This window comes from Halichoeres trimaculatus, unplaced genomic scaffold (assembly GCF_033239565.1).
Source record: "Halichoeres trimaculatus isolate MK-OKI-2021-1 unplaced genomic scaffold, fHalTri1.1 fHalTri1_scaffold_20, whole genome shotgun sequence".
Lineage (NCBI taxonomy): Eukaryota > Metazoa > Chordata > Actinopteri > Labriformes > Labridae > Halichoeres > Halichoeres trimaculatus.
In genome coordinates this window covers 3,563,754-3,581,592 of record NW_027437198.1, presented here as the reverse complement: position 1 = coordinate 3,581,592, position 17,839 = coordinate 3,563,754, and the positions used below count along the sequence as shown (strand labels likewise).

Here is a 17,839-nt window from a genome sequence, read left to right as displayed (position 1 = left end):
CTGTCTCTTTTCATCTGTATACCTTTCACTGCATTTTAAAAACTAGCAGGCCCTTACTGGGACGCCATGGGAGGGTGTAACAATTAGACCTTATAACACTTCTGATTGAATCAGCTCCAAACTTCAACCCAACGTTTCTGTTACATGGTATATAAAATAATTACCTGAAAATATCACTGACACTTTCTTTACCCCAGGATGTTGGTGCTATGAAAAGCTGTAGCTGACTCTTGACCCCCTTGGGTGTTGGCTGTCAACTGAGGTTGACTATTTTAATCTCACAGAGTTGAGATCAGGGCATTGATGGTCTATATCTGATACATGAGGTTCTAAATACTAAGTGGGAGTTAAGATCTGTCACTATGTCACACAAGCTAAAACAACAGCTCTAAATTAGCATCACATTAGTATTACAGAGTGCAGATAAGGACATCCAAGGTAATGTTACACGTGTGCACTAATAGCAATTTATAACTCATCACTCAGGAGGAGTTGAATGAGTATTTCAGATCAGATGGCTTTTTGGCACTCAGATTTGGATTCATTTGGACCACCAAACATTGACGAAGACCTCCAAGCTAGCTCAGGCAGACAACTGCAGCTGCACACATCATTCTGAAAATCGCCCATCCCTCTTCCCCTCTGTTCCCGGCACCAGAGCAGTGCTCATAAGCCCCATTTCCACCAAGCGGTTCAGTCCGGTTTGAAAAGGCCTCGGTACAGTACGCATTTTGTGGCATTTTCATTGATTAATACGGAGACAGGTCCCTGATCCTTACCCTCTCACTTTTTGGTACACTTCTGCTGGGGTGACCCCAGAGGATGGAGCTACAACACTGCAGTCTGTTGATTGGTCAAAAGAATCATTACTTCCTGTGCAACAGCGGCTGCTGTATTTCTCCTGGCAGCACACAGCCTTCTCTGAAACAAAGCTTGATTGTAACAAAGAGCCACATGCCAATCTGTGGAACACTGTGTCGTGGTTAGGGATGTCCCAAGCCGATACACTGATCTGTATCTGCGCCCAGTATGGCTAATTTTCAAGGACTGAATACAGTTTACAGTTTACAGTTTCATTTAGCAGACGATTTTGTCCAAAGCAATGTACAACACTAGCAAGAATTTAGATGGAAGGAAAACCTAGTTAGTGCGATAACAATGCTACAAGTTGTGCGGCTGCAGGTGCTGCCATTAAGTGCAAGCTTTTTTTTTTGTTTTTTTTGGGGGGGTGGGGGTGGGGTGGGGTGGGGGGTTTACAATAATCAACAAGCCAACAAACCACAATTAATTGCTGCAACAGTATACTTCAATCTTCAACAACATTCAGTAATAGTGCTAAAAAATCACAAGAGCTGAGTCTGAGACCTACTGACTCATTCTACCCCTGAGGGCAAAGAGGAGAAGGGTCAACTTAAGTGCGCAAGTGTTCCCTGAACAGATAAGTTTTCAGACTTCTCTTAAAAGTAGTAAGGGACTCGGCGGATTGTATAGAGTTAGGTCATTCATTCCACCATTTGGGCACAACAGAGGAGAAGAGTCTGGCTAGTAATTTGGAGCAGCGCTGGGCTGGGAGCACCAGGCGTCTTTCACAAGTAGAGTGTAGTGGGTGAGAGGGAGTGTAAACCTGGATGAGAGACCCCAGGTAGGAAGAAGCCATTCTTGTCAATGTTTTGTAAGCCAGACGAAGAGCTTTGAATTTGATTGGAGCTGCTACTGGAAGCCAGTGAAGCCAGATTAACATCTGGGTGAAGTGTGCTGTTTTGGGCTGGTTAAAGACCTGACATGCTGCTGCATTCTGGATCATCTGCAGAGGTTTAAATGTACACACAGGAAGGCCTGCTAGGAGGGAATAGCATCGGATTTTGTTACATGATCGGGTGATTTCAGCACCGTCACGCTTTACGGCTCATCTGTGTGGGACAACTTCTCTTTGGAAAGCACTGATAGTAAAACACTGTCTTGCAACATTTGTAAAGTCAGTGTTCCTCGAGGAGGTACCAACAGGGCTCACTCCAGTTCAACAAATATGATTTGTCATTTACAATAGAATCACCTGACAAAGTACAGGATTTATCAGAGAAATGTATCAGTATCAGATCGATATCAGCAAAAAATATCAGGAAAAGATTGGATTGGATCGGAAGTCATTATTTCTGTAATAGGACATCCCTGGTCGTGGTGTTATGTAGCTGACATGGCCATTGACATGTGGCTGACAAGCGGCCTACCAAGAAGGGTGCCAAACTGTACTGATTTACACCAGACTGCTTAGTGGAAACGGGGGTATAGTCACAGCACCACTGCCACCAAGATGTTAACCCATCACTCATATCCCTGCATGAAGGAGTAAATTTATTGAGAGTGATAAAGTGGCAGCAAAGACAACCAACATCAACAGTAAACTGCTGCTAAAGTAAACATCTCAAATGTAAGTTGACTCAGACACAGTTCAGAGTTTCTTGCACTGACTGCCACATGTGCTGTTGTCGTGTGAGGAGCCAGATGTCAATCAAAACAAAAGTGGCCACACCCCCAAATTCTTGAGAAATGGAGTAAACAGAGATGAGCTGTCATTTGTTTCAGCAGATGTTGAACATGACCCTGAATGTGGATACCATATATGCAGATTGTCTCCAGCTTTGATCACTGTGTCAGTGCCAGTTTTTGAACGTGTGTCAGTTCCATTCAGCAATGATAACATGAATGAGTCACTTCTCACAAGGAAGCTGATGAAACACCAGATAAACCAGAAAGCAGCATTCACACCACACAAAGCTAAGTTTATCAGTGCTGATGTCACATGACCTTATATGGCCTCGCTGTGCCAAACACGAACATTTCATGCTGTTCCAAGTGCAACAGATATTTCTGCCTCCTGCAGGTTAAAGTGTTTTCAAAGAAGTGATCACACTGCATCAAGGTTTAACTGTAGCTCTTTGGAGATAAGAGCTAAAACATTGGAGTGTCCTCCGTGTGTGACAGTTGCTCCTGCAGATTGGATTGGAGCTGTCTGGGCCTGCTGGGGCTTGCAGGGATATGCACTGGAAGGAAGTGTGCTTTTATTTTTGTGTGTGCGTTTGAGCGAAAGGGTTGGGTGCAGGGCCCAGTGCATGCTTCGTATTTTTGCATGCATCTGCTGCACACATTTTTGGTGCTGCTGTGTGTGTGTGTGTGTGTGTGTGTGTGTGTGTGTGTGTGTGTGTGTGTGTGTGTGTGTGTGTGTGTGTGTGTGTGTGTGTGTGTGCGCATACATGCATGCTACTCAGAGTGGGTCTGATTGAGTGTGTGCCAAGAATCTGGCACACATGCGCTGGGCAGGACACACTCTGTGGGTTGAGGGTGTGTCAGGAGCAGGATTCTCCCCGTGTCTCCATACCTATCTGTTTCTAGATCACATTACTGTGTGCTACAACAATGCTAACGCTGTTGCCTAAAGCGACAGGTTTTATTTATAGGAGTCATGCTGACCCCTGCTGGAGAAAGCAAGGTTCATACTTAATTGACAAACTTCAGGTAGACTCTTACATAAGAGCTGTAAGTACATTTGAAAAAATACAAAGAAGTCGGCAGAAGGTGACACAAAATCAAGACAAAAGCTCTAAGCTCTTTGCATTTGGTGTCCTTAAAGTCTTCATGGTAGAAATTAGAAGTCTGAAATTGAGACTTTGCTTGTGTAAAGATTGCAGGTTTGATACTTTGCATGGGTCTATGACAGGAAGATATTTATGTGGATGACACCATCCTTTACTCTTCAGGATCTTTTTTATTTTGAGTGCAGTTAACCAACTACAGACTGCCTCTAATGCTGTCCAAAGAAATCTCTGGAACTAAAACTGGTATTAAATGCTGATTAAGCTAAAGTGATGTACGTCATCCAAGAGGCAGTGGTGTGTGATCAGGGGAGGCAGGGGAGGCAGTGCCTCTCTGAGGCTAACAAGAAATATATATATATATATATATATATATATATTTAGAAAAATATAATTTTTCAGTTGTTCGTATACAATTTGTCATAATTAAAAAATAAAAAAAGGAAATTGCTGAATTGTCAATAAGAGGGAGGCTAACAGGGGACGGACAGCGTTTCACGCTGGCTTCATACTTGTAATGTGCGTCGGAGGCAGAGACTCAGAGAGAGAGAGACCGTTTACTTGAAACCACAACGTTTTGCAGGTTCGCGCATGCGTACTAAGGTCTCACGCTGATTAACGTGGGCATCGATGAGGCACAGCGCTTCTCTGCCTCCACAGGTTGTAATACCTCACCCTCTTTGAGGTCTCGCGATGGTTTGTTAGTGCAGACATTTAATAGAGTATACCGGAGGTGCCTGGCCTGTGTTCTTGTGTTGTTGAGAAACGGGTTACTTTTGTTCCTATTTTGCTCTTGCTCCTTTGATGTAAATCCTGTAGAAATACAGATGAATGTATGTTTCGGGTTTTAATTGGCATTTCGTCTCGTTAACTCCGGGACTTCAGTCTGTCTCCGAACCGTTGATGGGAAAGCTGATTAACATTTATTTACTTGGCTTGTTGCTGGTAACCGGTGTCGAGGAGTCCGGGCCAAAGTGAGGGAAAAGACTAAAGAGGAGGAAAAAAAGGTGCACCTTGTGCAAAACTGCACATTTATTGAGGAAACAAAGACCAAAATGTACTCCCGCCCCACATGCACTCAGACCGTCTCTCCTTCTGCTATGTCACACGCGCGCGCACACACACACAGCACAGACTGTCACCATGTTAAAGGGGCAGGGCTGGACAGTAATAGGTTGTATTAGCAAATGTGAGCAGTGCACTGTATATATAACACACACAAATAGAAATTTCAACTTTAGCTGGCTGCCTGCCTCCCTCATCATGGACCTCACCGCACGTTACTGCCAAGAGGGTAGTGGGAGATAAATGTCAGATTTTTCTCTTTCAAATGAGGGGATTAAATGGGTTCATACTGTTGAAAAGGCTTTCTTTTAGCCATCACAACCAGAGCTGGGGGTTGGTATCCGATTAGGTACTTTTATAGGTACCAACCCAATCCTGTCTCTAGTACCAAGAACCCATTCATGTAAAATCAAACGGTATCATGTTTAGATACCCAAACACATCCTTTGGACTTTGAGGGAGAGGAAGAGTAGGTGATTTTCCATGCTGGACATGAACGCAGCATTTCAGGTTGATATATTGAAAAACAAATGTGTTAATTTGAAAAACTTTTGGTTTTCATTGTTTAAAAAAATCAATATTTACTACCACATAAACACATATAAAAGTACCAAAAAATGGTACTTAGAGTACTGATACCACTTGCCAGGTACTGGACATTGGTACCGAAACGTTTCAAATGTGAAAGGTACCTATCCCTTTCCAGAGCTTGACAAAAAACTGAGGGTGAAGTTGGATTCCTTTTAAAGAAACAAAGGATTTTTGTTCTCGTTTGTTGCTAATAAAAAGCTAATTCAGACAATCTTTTTATCTATCCTTGTTTATGGTGATATCAGCCTCTAAAAATTCTGGACTCAGTTTCCCATGCTGCATTGCCCTTTGTCTTGGGCTTAGAATTTTGCACACATCACTGTGTCTTGAAGCAGGTCTGTCTTCAATACACAACAGAAGAATGGAGCATTGGTAAATATTTCTTTATAAGGCATATTAAATGATCTGCCGTCTTATTTCTGCTCTATACCGACTCCTCAGGTTGGCCCCGGCTGTAACCTTCATTTAAACGGTCAGATTATGTCTTTGGTCCCTTTGGTCATGCTCTGTCTTTGGTCAGAAAGCTTTCAGTGTCTTTGATTCTTCATCATCATCTGAGCTACAAGGGCATCTAAAACTGGATAATCCTGTTAGCTTGCACTATTTTAATCATCTTAATCAGAAGATCAAGGATCATCTGATGAGCCTATGCACTTGTTTGATTTTTTTCCCGTCCTTTGTCTCTGTCTTTGCCCTCTGTGTGAAACTTATTAGTGCTGCTGTCTCGCCCAGAACTCCCTTGTAAAAGGGATCTTGCTTCTCAACAGGGATAATCCTGGTGAAATAAAGGTCAAATAATAATTTTTAAAAAGTTACTGCAAGACAAAGCCAGGATGTATTTGTGCATGTGTGCTCATCTGCGTTTAAAGAACTGTTAAGACGCCCAAATCAACAGAAAATGTAAACTTAGATTCCAATATAAGCAACACTCTGACAGTCAGACATGCAGCATTTCAGTCCCAAACCCTTTGTGATAAATCACACGCACATGGGACAACAGCCATTGAGGAATTCACTTCACTTTGCAGTCTGATTGATTTACTCCAGCTTGAATCTGTATCAGTTTTCATACTTGCTGTTATTTCCCATAACACATTTCTCAGCTTCACCTCAGGTTTTTTTTTTTTCTTCTTCTTTTTTTTAGATTATTCTTTATATATATATATATATATATATATATATATATATATATATATATATATATATATATATATATATATATATATATATATATATATATATATATATATATATATATATATATATATTTATTTATTTATTTTTGAAACAGTAGTGCAGTAGTGCATTTTTGAGAGCAGAGTTACATGCAGACACGTGCACTGAACTGCTTAAAGTTTCCCAGAAGTGCTGTGACAGAGGTGTCAAACTCATTTCAGTTTCTGATCTCAAGTGAGCCAGACCAGTACAATCATAGCATAATTACCTATAAAAAAAAACAGGTCCAAGCTTTTGCCTTTATTTTAGAGCAAAGACGTACAAGTATATCATAGAAATCTTAATATTCAATGAACTCTCCTTCTACTAACAGTTTATAAGCGGTCTGAGATTTCTAAACAGTACTCAGCCTTTGTTTGTTAAAAATGTGTTTTTTATAACGGATCACAGTGATTGTACGAGAGCACAAAACATTGAATTGCTGGTATTTAGAACTGAAAAGTATAAGCTTAAATCAGCTTATCAAGATATGCTCCCCTGTCCTCTGCCTTTTAAATCAAGCATGTGTCATCACAATATTTGGATCACAATAGCACAGTGTCACAGTGTATTACACTATCACAATATGGTGATATATAGTGATACTCTACACTGTTCACTAAGAAAAAACAGAGATGACTATGCAAATTGCACAATTGAAGTCAATTGAAATTGAAAGGACAAATTAAGTTGAAATTAAAACAACTTCTCCATTTGCTTGTGTTTGAAATGATAAAAGTCAGATGCAGTGTGACATACAAACACTTAACTTGAAGACAACATCATCAACATGCTTCAACTTGGTCACTTAAACTACTGTGATATTAAACTGATGTTGAAAAGAAGTTATTGGATGAAAGACGTGGTCAGTTGGAGAAACTGATATATGTCACTTGTGGAACTAATGTTTCTCTGAAAACATTAATGTTTATACCACACTGACTTGCTCAGGCAAGATATAATGAATAGGCAACATAAAACAGGATTTTGGGGCTCAAACCTTCTGGTCCTCACTCAGTGGTTTATCTTGATGAAAACACAATCAGAACTGGTTTACTGCTATAACCTGAGGCTGGTAAAAAAAAACTGGTAAAAGGCAACATACAGTGGGGAAAATAAGTATTGAACGCGTCTGTTTATGTTTATTTCGAAAGCTGCAATTCAAACAAACTTTCTACCAGACATTGTTATTAACTCAAATAATCAACACATGAAATAAAATCAAGACATTCAAGTCTATAAATAATGATTATGTGGAATTAAGTGCGATAACACCATGGCTATATACTTTGGCAAGAAAATGCACCATACCACCTGAAATCTAGAGTAATGATTACTTGAACTTCTAATTAGTGCAAACCAACATCAGCTGGGCTAGAGCAAATTGATGGTCCTATAAAAAAGGTCGTTTTTCACCAAGCAGTTAAATACAGCACACCTCATGATGGGTAAAGGCAAAGAGCTCTCTGAAGAAATTCACAACCTGATTGTTGCTCAGCATCACAATGGAACTGTTACAGGCTTATATCAAAGCACCTGAATAGTCCAGTCAGCACCGTTGGGGCCATTAGTCACAAGTGGAAGAAGCACCACCTTACCATCAGCAGGCCACGCACAGGAGCTCCTTGCAAGATTTCTGACCAGGAAGTCAGAAAGATAGTCAGAAGAGTACTCAACGAGCCAAAGACCACCCTGAAAGTGCTCCAGAAAGACTTGGAGGCAGCAGGTACAGTTGGTACAGAGAAAACAATACACCACAGCCATGGCCTCTATGGACGCTCAGCCCGCAAGACTCCATTCCTCAAGAAAAGGCATGTTGAAGCTCATTTGAAGTTTGCTAAACAGCATCTTGACGAGCCTGTAGAATACTGGGAGAATGTTGTCTGGTCAGATGAGACCAAAATTCAACTTTTGGGCTGTCATACTACAGACCATGTTTGGAGGAGAAATGGCACTGCACATCACCCAAAAAACACTACACCAACTGTGAAATTTGGAGGTGGAAGCATCATGACATGGGGTTGTTTCTCCTCTCATGGTGTTGGCAAACTTCATATAATTTACGGAGCAATGAATGGAGCCATGTATGGGGAAATTCTTGACATGAATCTGCTGCCATCCACCAGGATGATGAAGATGAGATGTGGCTGGACCTTCCAGCAGGACAGTGATCCAAAGCACATGGCAAAGTTGACTCTCAAATGGTTTCAAAAAAGAAAATCAATCTGTTAGAATGGCCGAGTCAATCACCTGACTTCAATCCAATTGAACATTTGTGGAAAGAACTTAAGAAAAGGGTTCACCAGAGGGCACCAAAGAATATTCAAGATTTAAAGACAATCTGTGCAGAGGAATGGGCCAAAATCACACCTGTGCAGTGTGGGCGATTAGTTCAAACATACAAGAATCGTCTGGAAGCTGTCATTGCAAACAAAGGCTTCTCCACTAAGTATTAGATGAGTCTCAGTCAGCGTGTTCAAACCTTTTTCCTGTGTTATCGCACTTAATTCCAAATAATAGTTATTTCTGGACCTGAACGTTGTGATTTCTTTTCATGTGTGGATTATTTGAGTTAATACCAATGTCTGGAAGAAATTTTATTTGAATTGCATCTTTGAAAATAAATGTGATGAGAAAAAGTTTGTGCGTTCAATACTTATTTTCCCCACTGTATGCTATGGTTGCCTCAGGGCTACTTCTTACGATCTGGCAGAGCAAAAAGTCAAAAACATGGAAAGGTCACTTTTGACAGGCAAAGTTTGATTATAAAAAGGAGAGATGAAAATGTAATTTCCCAGATATTTTTCAAGAACACACAGATATAAGGAATCTAACAGACCATACCTCTTTCTGACAGAAGACGTACAAGTAGGATGTGTCTAAAAATGGCATCAAACAGTTCCCTTTGAACTGGATCAGTCATTTCATATCCACATGGACAAGCACATCTTAGAGTGTCATGCCTGTATCATGCTGGGTGGGAACTGACATTTCATGCTGGGGAAAGTGAAGCATGTGATTTATCTTTAAATATCAAAGATTCTTCAGGTGGGTAAAGTCCACAGCATGACAGATTCAAGGTTTAGTTTGTAGCAGACACTCACAGTTATAGACAGTCTTAAGATAGTAGTAGATATTTAAGAGGCTGTGAGAAGGATTTGTTTTAATAAGAATGCAGCACCACCTTCTGGCAAAGAGTCCCACGCACACTGTGGTGAAAACGTGACATTTAAACAAGGTGTGTGTTTGTTTTGGAAATGAATGGCGATCAGATCACAACAATTTTTCTTTGTTCGAGACAACTTTTTACTACAATTTACAATGTGACAAAGTATTTATCAGTACAGTTATGTAGCACTGTTGTTTAAAACATGACAACAAGCGAACTTTGTCAGATTGTACCGTAGTTTAGTAGCTGCCAATATTAAGCACTTTTCACACCCTGGTGCTGTGAGTAGATCACTGCTGCATATGGGTTGGAATAGACATTAGCACAAACAGTTTAGCCAGTGATTTAGCCTTTAGCCCATGCTCTTTCTCTCTCCTGTTTGTCTTTCCTCTGCTCTTCTGTCCTTTTTCTGTCTGAAAGTTTGGCTCCAGTGTCTACCACCACTACAAAATCAATCACAGGAATCGTTTTCAGCAGAGAAAAACACAGATGTCCCTTCTCTCTACTAACCCTCATCGGTCGGTGTGGTGTTGTCAGGGAGACTTTAACGTGCCGTTCCTATTGATATTCCCATTTTAAAGTTTGGATTAGGATCAGGCAGTTTTCTAAAAGGGAGACGTTTTCAAGATCACTAAGGCTGTAGTCAGACCAGAAAAGTCCTTTGGTCCACTTGTTTGGTCCGGACCAAAAGCGGACTTTATTTTTTTCGTTTAGTGCGGTTCGTATGCAGATTGTACTTTTTGCAAGTGGACTATATTCTGTAAACACATCCACGTGTGTGACGATTAGTGCTCTCATTGGACAGCACTGACAAAGGCGGCACACAGAATACAGACCAGGAAATGAAGGTAAACATGTGTGTTTGTGCTCTTATTACAGCTGCAAAATCATTTTCAGTTTCAAGAGCAGCTCCTTCAAAGAAGGCTTAACAACACCGTTTACAATTTTGGAACAGCGAAGACGAATGCGCGCAGCAAGGAGACGCTATGCTCTGCGTGTCCTGACCCACAACATGCTAGCAACAGCGTGGATAAACAGAAGACGGAGGATCAGGTATGAACCAAAGACGGTTAGGTTACGGTGGCTTTATAGGCCCAAAAGGCGCATGTATCCTGTGGTAAGTTCGGATGGACCTTGGTTTTTATTCAGACCTGCACCGGAGAACCACAAACCGCACCAGAGTTCGTTTGGAAGCGGACCGAGACCACCTCAAAAAGTGGGTCTCGGTCCGGTTGTTTGGTCTGCACCAGGGTTCGTTTGTGTCTATTCACACCTGCATGAAAAGTCCGCACCAGCGTGGGAAACGAACCCTGGTCCGTTTAAAGTGGACCAAACAGTCCAGGTCTGAATACGCCCTTAGAGACTCCTCACAGGGATCTTAAAGTGCACACATTGCCCCCCCCCCCGTTGCAAGTTGCTCTTATTTTGCTATTACAGCTCAGTTTTGAACATTATAGTTTCTCTAAGGCCCCGTTTACACGACAATGTTTCATCTGAAAATGCTAAAACGCTGTGAAAACGAAGTGAAAAAAATCTGCGTTTACACGGAAACGCTGATGGACTGAAAACACTATAGTAAGCATACCAGGCCTGTAGGTGGTGCTATAACTGTCTTGTTCAGAAGCCGCTTTTGGGAGATCTCCTTCCAAGTAGAGTTGAGCTGATCATCTGGTGCATTGGGGAATACTAAGTTAAGAAGTGGAGCAAAAGATGCACATTTTGTTGAAAGACAGTCTGCAGATACAGCAGATTGTGCAGCACAACACGGTAGTTCACGAGGATTGTAACGACGGTACTGTTGTCCTGTTGTATGCGCGTGTGAGGCAGAGTGTGACGTCAGCGTTTCCACTGAAAACGCCAGCTTACTGTTTACACGGCAACGGTGTCAGGAACGTATCAGAAAAATTCCACTCTGGAGACCGTTTTCAAAAGTTTGCGTTTTGGGTCAGCTGAAACACCTTTCCGTGTAAACGGGAGGCTGAAACGCAACAAAACTTTTGCGTAAAACAGTTGTTGTGTAAACGGCCCCTAAGCCTTTAAGACCAAATCCTCTACAATAAATATTTCTCCTCTCAAGCACAGCTCAGGTTTTGTTTTTTGTTTTTTTTCTGAAAATCAGCATCAATGTTTAACATTTTAATAAAAAGTATATCCTACATGTCATGATAGATGAGACACTGAAAAAGAAACATAATCTCATTCTCAATTTCATCTGAAATATATGACAAACAAACTCTGTCCTCATCTGGGTCACCCACTCATCCAAAATCTCATCCTGCTTTTCCTGAATCAAATGTCAGATGTGTCACTCTTTGTGAATATTTGCTCTTAAAAAAAAACAAAGAAAGGCTATTTCTTCTGGCGCCCGTCCCCTCGCGGTGGCTCCATGCCCTTCAAATGACCGTATAGGAACTGCTGATCTTATTGCTGATAGTGCAAACACTGGACATATACACTCATATGCTGTTGATGTAGGCCTCCCCCGACTACCACATCCGCCTCCTTTCTTACAAACGCACTGACCCACGCCCCTGTCCTTCCTCCCCCTCTGCCCCCCTCACACACACACAGACAGACATACACACTCACACACAGAGACGCATTCACATGGTCATTAAGTCATTAGGCTACTTATTTATTGATGTCTGCCTACAGAGCAACTGAGCATGTCAGACGTTCCACTGACCGCCTGCGTGAGCCTGTCCTGACCATATCAGTGCATAGTTTGATCCTGTCTCCACGCTGAGTTTATTTACCCAGCCTTTATAACTCCGTCCACTGTCAGACAAGTTTGATCAGATTTGTCTCATTCTCTGTGACTTCATGTGATTCTTTGATCAGAGCAGATTTTACAGAGCAAAGTTTTCAAAAATCTCAGGAAAATTTTTTTTTCCCTCTTGACTGTGTGTCGGTCATGTGATCGGGCCTACAGGAAGTGTGTTTGAATGTTAGCATGCGTATAATTGGACCAGCCCAGTCAAAAATGAGAGCTTTCACAGAGTCAGAGAGGAAGGCTGGAGAAGAGGAGGGAGGAAAGGAGGGAAGGGGAACAGGGGGGAGGGAAGATAGTGAGTGAGACAGGGAGAGGGAGAAGGAGGGCGGGGGGTTGACATGGCTCGCCCATTCCTCAGTGTGGAAGTTGAGAAGGAGGAGAGGAGAAGAAACAAGTCGCTGATTTAAGGAAGAGAGGGGAGACAGAGCAAGGGGTTTGGATCACTGAGCGTGTGTGTGTGTGTGTGTTTTTCTTACTCCCCTCCTCTCTCCTGCATGGGCTCCTAATTTGGGATTTGTTTGAAAGTAGGACTTCGCCCCTGGAAGACTTTTTCCTAGCTGGGGAAAGGGAACCCAGCTCCCTCTCTGTGAGATTATACACACCCTCACACACACACCCGCTCCCCAAAATGTCTGATTCCACTGTCAACGCTCACTTGGAGGGGATCATATCAGACTTTGAAGGTTAGTTTTTGCTCTCTGTTTTAAGCTGTGCTGCTCCTCTGCTGATCTTCACTCTGTGGAGAGGCTCTCTGTAACCCTGCCATGAGGACACTATAGATGGTTTCCACATGTTTGATTGGAACTGAGCAGATCTGGAAAAATAGAGAAGGGGATTGATGACGCCTGAGCTAGGCCATGGTGTTTTTAGATGTGAGAGTGATAAAAATGTTGCTTTTTAAAGTTCATTTAAACTTTTGTTGAAATCTTAGAGTGTTTGATGATTTGTATTTGGGTGGGAAACACTGGACTGAGACTGAGACATTATCAAGAAGCTACAACATGGTAGAATATCTTTATTTTTTTTGTAACTCAGCCAAATATTGAGTATTTTAAATACAAATATGATATTTACTGCAAGACAAGAGATTTCTGAAGCAGATTTTGACCATCAATGCCTGAAAAAATGTCCTGCCTTTGAAGTTTCATGCACCTGACAAACTGCATTAGTTTAACAGTCTTTTTCATCCCTCTCAGCTAAATGGGAACAGGTCACTCTTCTAAATAGTTTTTGGCGCTAGAAGAAATGCTCTTTCCCAACAAAAGTGACATAGCTGTGTTTAAAAATGAATTATTTTACTTCTTTTATTTTGAAAAGTTTAATTAAAACTTCTGTACGGAACTTTTGGTTTGTATAAGGGATGGGTATCCAAAAGTATTTCCTTTTAAAGGGGACATATCATGCTGATGCCTGATTTAATATTTACATTAATATAATAAATTTGAAAACAAGACCTTTCACCCCCTGAATTTTCAAAAAATGAGATATCATATTTTTTCTGATATCCTAGAACGAGATTTGATGCCTCTGAAAATAGGTCATTGACATTTGGCTGCGAGATTTCGACCTTCGTGACGACACGAGGATCCTTTCTTTTTATTGGAGTAATCTGATAAAGCAGCTCCTCCTCTGTGATGTCAGTTAGTCACACAACCGCCACCGAGGGATACACCCACCAAGAGCCGAGTATAAACGTATTAACTATACATGTTACAGTACCGGTTTGACTCACCACCGAAGAGCTGAAGTGCTATCAATGCCTTACGGTGAAGTTTTAGCTAACAGCAAACTCGCTCGGTCTGCCCCGTCCTATATGGTGATTTTGAAAATACTGCCATGCTGCAAAAACCACCCCCTGGCTCTACCCCCTCCGGCCCTCTGATAGAACTGACCGATCAGAGCACAAAGGGCTGTGACGTTGCGAGGTTACTGGAGGTCATTCTCCAAACGGAGCGTTTCAACGAGATCTTCAGAATGGCCTAAAGTGAGGATATTGAGAAAGCTATTGTGGGGCAATGAAGGAACTAAATGACTTGTACTGAGGGCAGAAATGCTTTACAGGCATCCTAGTCTGGCATAGTGAAAAGGAGAAACAAGCATGATATGTCCTCTTTAATAATCAACAAGAATTGGTTCAATCCTTCAATATCATTAGCCTCTATGCTGAACGATTCCCTTAACTGCCGGACCTTAGCATAGCATATGATAACAGTTTCTCAAGAAAACTCTAATCCAGAATTTTCAGCTTGAAATTTTACTGAAGAAATGAACACACAAAAAAATGAACATAACCCTCTTACACAAGATTCCAATTCAGTACATTCAACAAATCATAAAGAAAAGTTAGCGCTAGCTGGATACTAATTTATATGGGAAATTGCATTGAAATGCTAGCAGTTAGAATACATTGGTTTAACTTCAGTTTTACAACAGAATTTCAACTTTCATCACAGAAACATATCACAGTTACACTCTGTAAAAAATACTTGGAACTCTGACTGTCAAAATACTAACAGGCAAGATACAAGAAAACACACATGCCAGCTCACATCAAGGTTCCAAACTGCTTAAAGCATTGCTGTAACCTCTAACACTAAATAGCCTACTACATTCAATAACATATAACAAAACAGCACATCAACATCATGTGGCGTGCAATTTTTATTTATTCTTATTTATCTACGCCCAATGATATCCCGATCCAGTGGCCGATTTCATATTTGTTTACTTACAAACTAAATGAATTGTTGTTGACCCAGAAAACCTGTAAAGCTACTTTTTGTACAGAAAAAAATTCACATGAAGAATTAATAAGAGAATCAATAAAGAATCGGATAAGCAGAATTAATAAGGGCTTTAATATCAATAAACTCTTCTCAATTCCCATCCCTAGTTTGTGTTGACTTTGGTGCCCCCTGTCAGTAAAGTGGTACCTCATGTTTTAGTTGTTTTCCCACAATTGGCAGCCTCAAATATTGAGAAAAGAGGCCAAAATGAAGAAGCCTTAAACTGCAGTTCTTCAAGTGTCCACTTGAGGCTGTGTCTGTACCTCCATGCTAAATGCTGTGTCTTATCAGCAAAAATAGATAAGTTACAAGCCTGGTACAAAACCAGTTTAGGCCTGAAGTCATTCTTTTTGAGGTATTAAGGCTTTTGCAAAGACAGCCTTGATGGATAGACACATAGCAGCTGTTAGCTAGAAGGCTAACCCAGGTCTAACCCAGTCTCTCTGCCTCTGACGAGGCAGTTTGGTTTGTAATGAAACTTTGTCTCGGTGTTTCAGATATTTTGCCCACCATCATTGGGTTTCATAACCTTGCATGAGACACAAATTCTGCACACCAGTGTGAACAATACACCAGTGTACTGTGCAGAGAGTTCTTCTTTCATGTTGTGGTGCTTTCCCAGAAGGTGGTGCTTGAAGACCCAAATGTCTACGCACTTGGTAGTAGCTGTTCTACTTCAATTAGATGGTTATAAGGCTTTCAAAAAAAAAAGAAGCTCTTTATGTAGACGGACAGTCAGACCTTTTTCTTAAAGTCCCAAAGCAGATAGCCTCTTATGGAACAGGGGAGACCTCTATTCCAGATGTTATGGTAATCACTCTTTTTGCTGTTGATCTTTTTTTAAATTTGGCCTCAATAGAAATCCCAATCTACTTTGAAATAAGGAATTAATTCCCTAAAGGACCTTTAATTCCAACAATATTATGTTAAAATAACCATATAATGAAAGATAAACACTGGTTTCTGGTTTAAAACAAAGTCATGTCACAGAATGAGACACAAGTTCCAAGTTCCAGAGTTGTTTTGTTAAGGATAGCAAATGTACAATATATTTAAGTCAAAATACTGACATTTTCTGTTGCAGAATGGGATTATTGAGTGTGAACCACAATTACAAAACAAAACAAAACAAAAAAAAACAAGCATATCGTCATACGTATAAGTATATTTTTATGTGTTTATTGACTTGGATCATCATGCTAGCAGGAGAGCATGCCACTATTTTTGACTCCTTTTTGGGAACAAACAGCATGAGGGATGTCAAATGAGTGTTTTTATCTACTATATGCTAAGTCAGAGGACAACTTCTGACCACATGGCCGTGGGGGGAACACCTGGCATGCCCCCCCTCTCCTTTTCATTCTCTTCCCCTGGCCCACAGATTCTCCCTGTCATCTCTCTCCTCCCACTCTATCCTCCTGCTTCCCCCTCTTCCTCTCAGCAGCTCGTCCATCCTCGGCCCCTCTCTCTGCTGCTGGGGTGAGGAGGGTGGGTTGGTGGTAGTGGTGGTGGTGTGGGGGTTGACAGGCCGACACCTCTCCCTTAAGATGCTGTCTATCTGACTATCTGTCTCCTTTCTCTCTCAAACACACAGCCATTAGGGACGCATCTGCACTTGTCCAGGGCTGCCCCTCTGTCAACACCAGTTTGCTCGTGGTATGTACGGGGACTGTCTGCCTCCCTACCTTGCTGTTGCTCTTTGCGCTGAAGGCTTACACTGTGCAGCAGAGCAGAAAGATAAGTGGCATTCACGAAAAAGGAGAGGGGAAAAGTGTGCTTAAAGCATGAGGCAGGAGTCACACCTTCACTCATGTGTAACAACAACAAAAAGGGCAACTGTTGTTGTTGTCAGTGGTGTGTGTTGCTCCTTGTTGAAGCAGGGTGTGTGGTTATACCTCAGTGTCACCATCATGTACCATGATGTATGACCCTGGGAGGCTCAGTACAGCTTGGCGCTGATGCAGCGAAGGAGTCAGAGTTAAGTTTGGTCAGTTTACTTTTTACAAAAATACAAAAAAGGAGTTGGGATGATGGGAAGTGTGTGAATACAGTCAGGGCTCAGTTTTAAGCCTCAAACGTTTTCGCAATCTACCTCCAACCTTAAATACAGAGGCCTTACAGGGTTTCCTCAAGAACTTTTTGAAACCTTGAAGAAGGCTTTGCCCCCCAACTCTGACAAAGCAAAAATAAAAGATTCTCACAACTTGAAACTTTTATAAATAATTTAACGCAAACATAATTTAGCCTCATCTAATGGCATGGTTTACAGCCAGGCTAAGGTTTTTCTTTTTATCTGGGCTTAAAAACGAATTGAATTTATTAAACTGGCTAAATGATTCACATTTCACACTAAAATCATTCCCTGGAGTACAAAACATACATATTTATTAAAGTAGAGCATAAAGAGCATAAATGGTAATAAATTGTATATGTGCACACCCTGGCTACCCCTACTTGCCACTGCCTTCAGTGAGCCACCCCAGTCTGAAAGTCTGGACACGCCCCTGCACAGAGGCACGTTGTGACAGTGGTATGAAGCTAACAGGCTTTCGGGTTTGATCAACAAAAGTTGGAGGAAAACTCCTTTGTTGATTTTCAAAGAATGACAGGAAAGATAAACAAACTACAACTTCTATCCCAATGAGAGCAG

At 41.3% G+C, this 17,839-nt stretch overlaps 1 protein-coding gene across 2 annotated transcripts in view; it reads left to right on the top strand.

Annotated features, from left to right (window-relative positions):
- septin9a (septin 9a) overlaps positions 1-17,839 on the top strand; it is a 117,248-nt gene that overhangs the window by 16,548 nt on the left and 82,861 nt on the right. Inside the window, exon 1 of one of the 2 annotated variants that reach the window (XM_074696435.1) lies at positions 12,792-13,086. The exons of the other annotated variant lie outside the window; for it this stretch is intronic. Within the exon in view, the coding sequence (XP_074552536.1) occupies positions 13,032-13,086 (55 nt within the window). The 5' untranslated portion in view covers positions 12,792-13,031. Of the gene's footprint in view, positions 1-12,791; positions 13,087-17,839 lie in introns of those variants that run through there. 2 annotated transcript variants of the gene reach the window in all.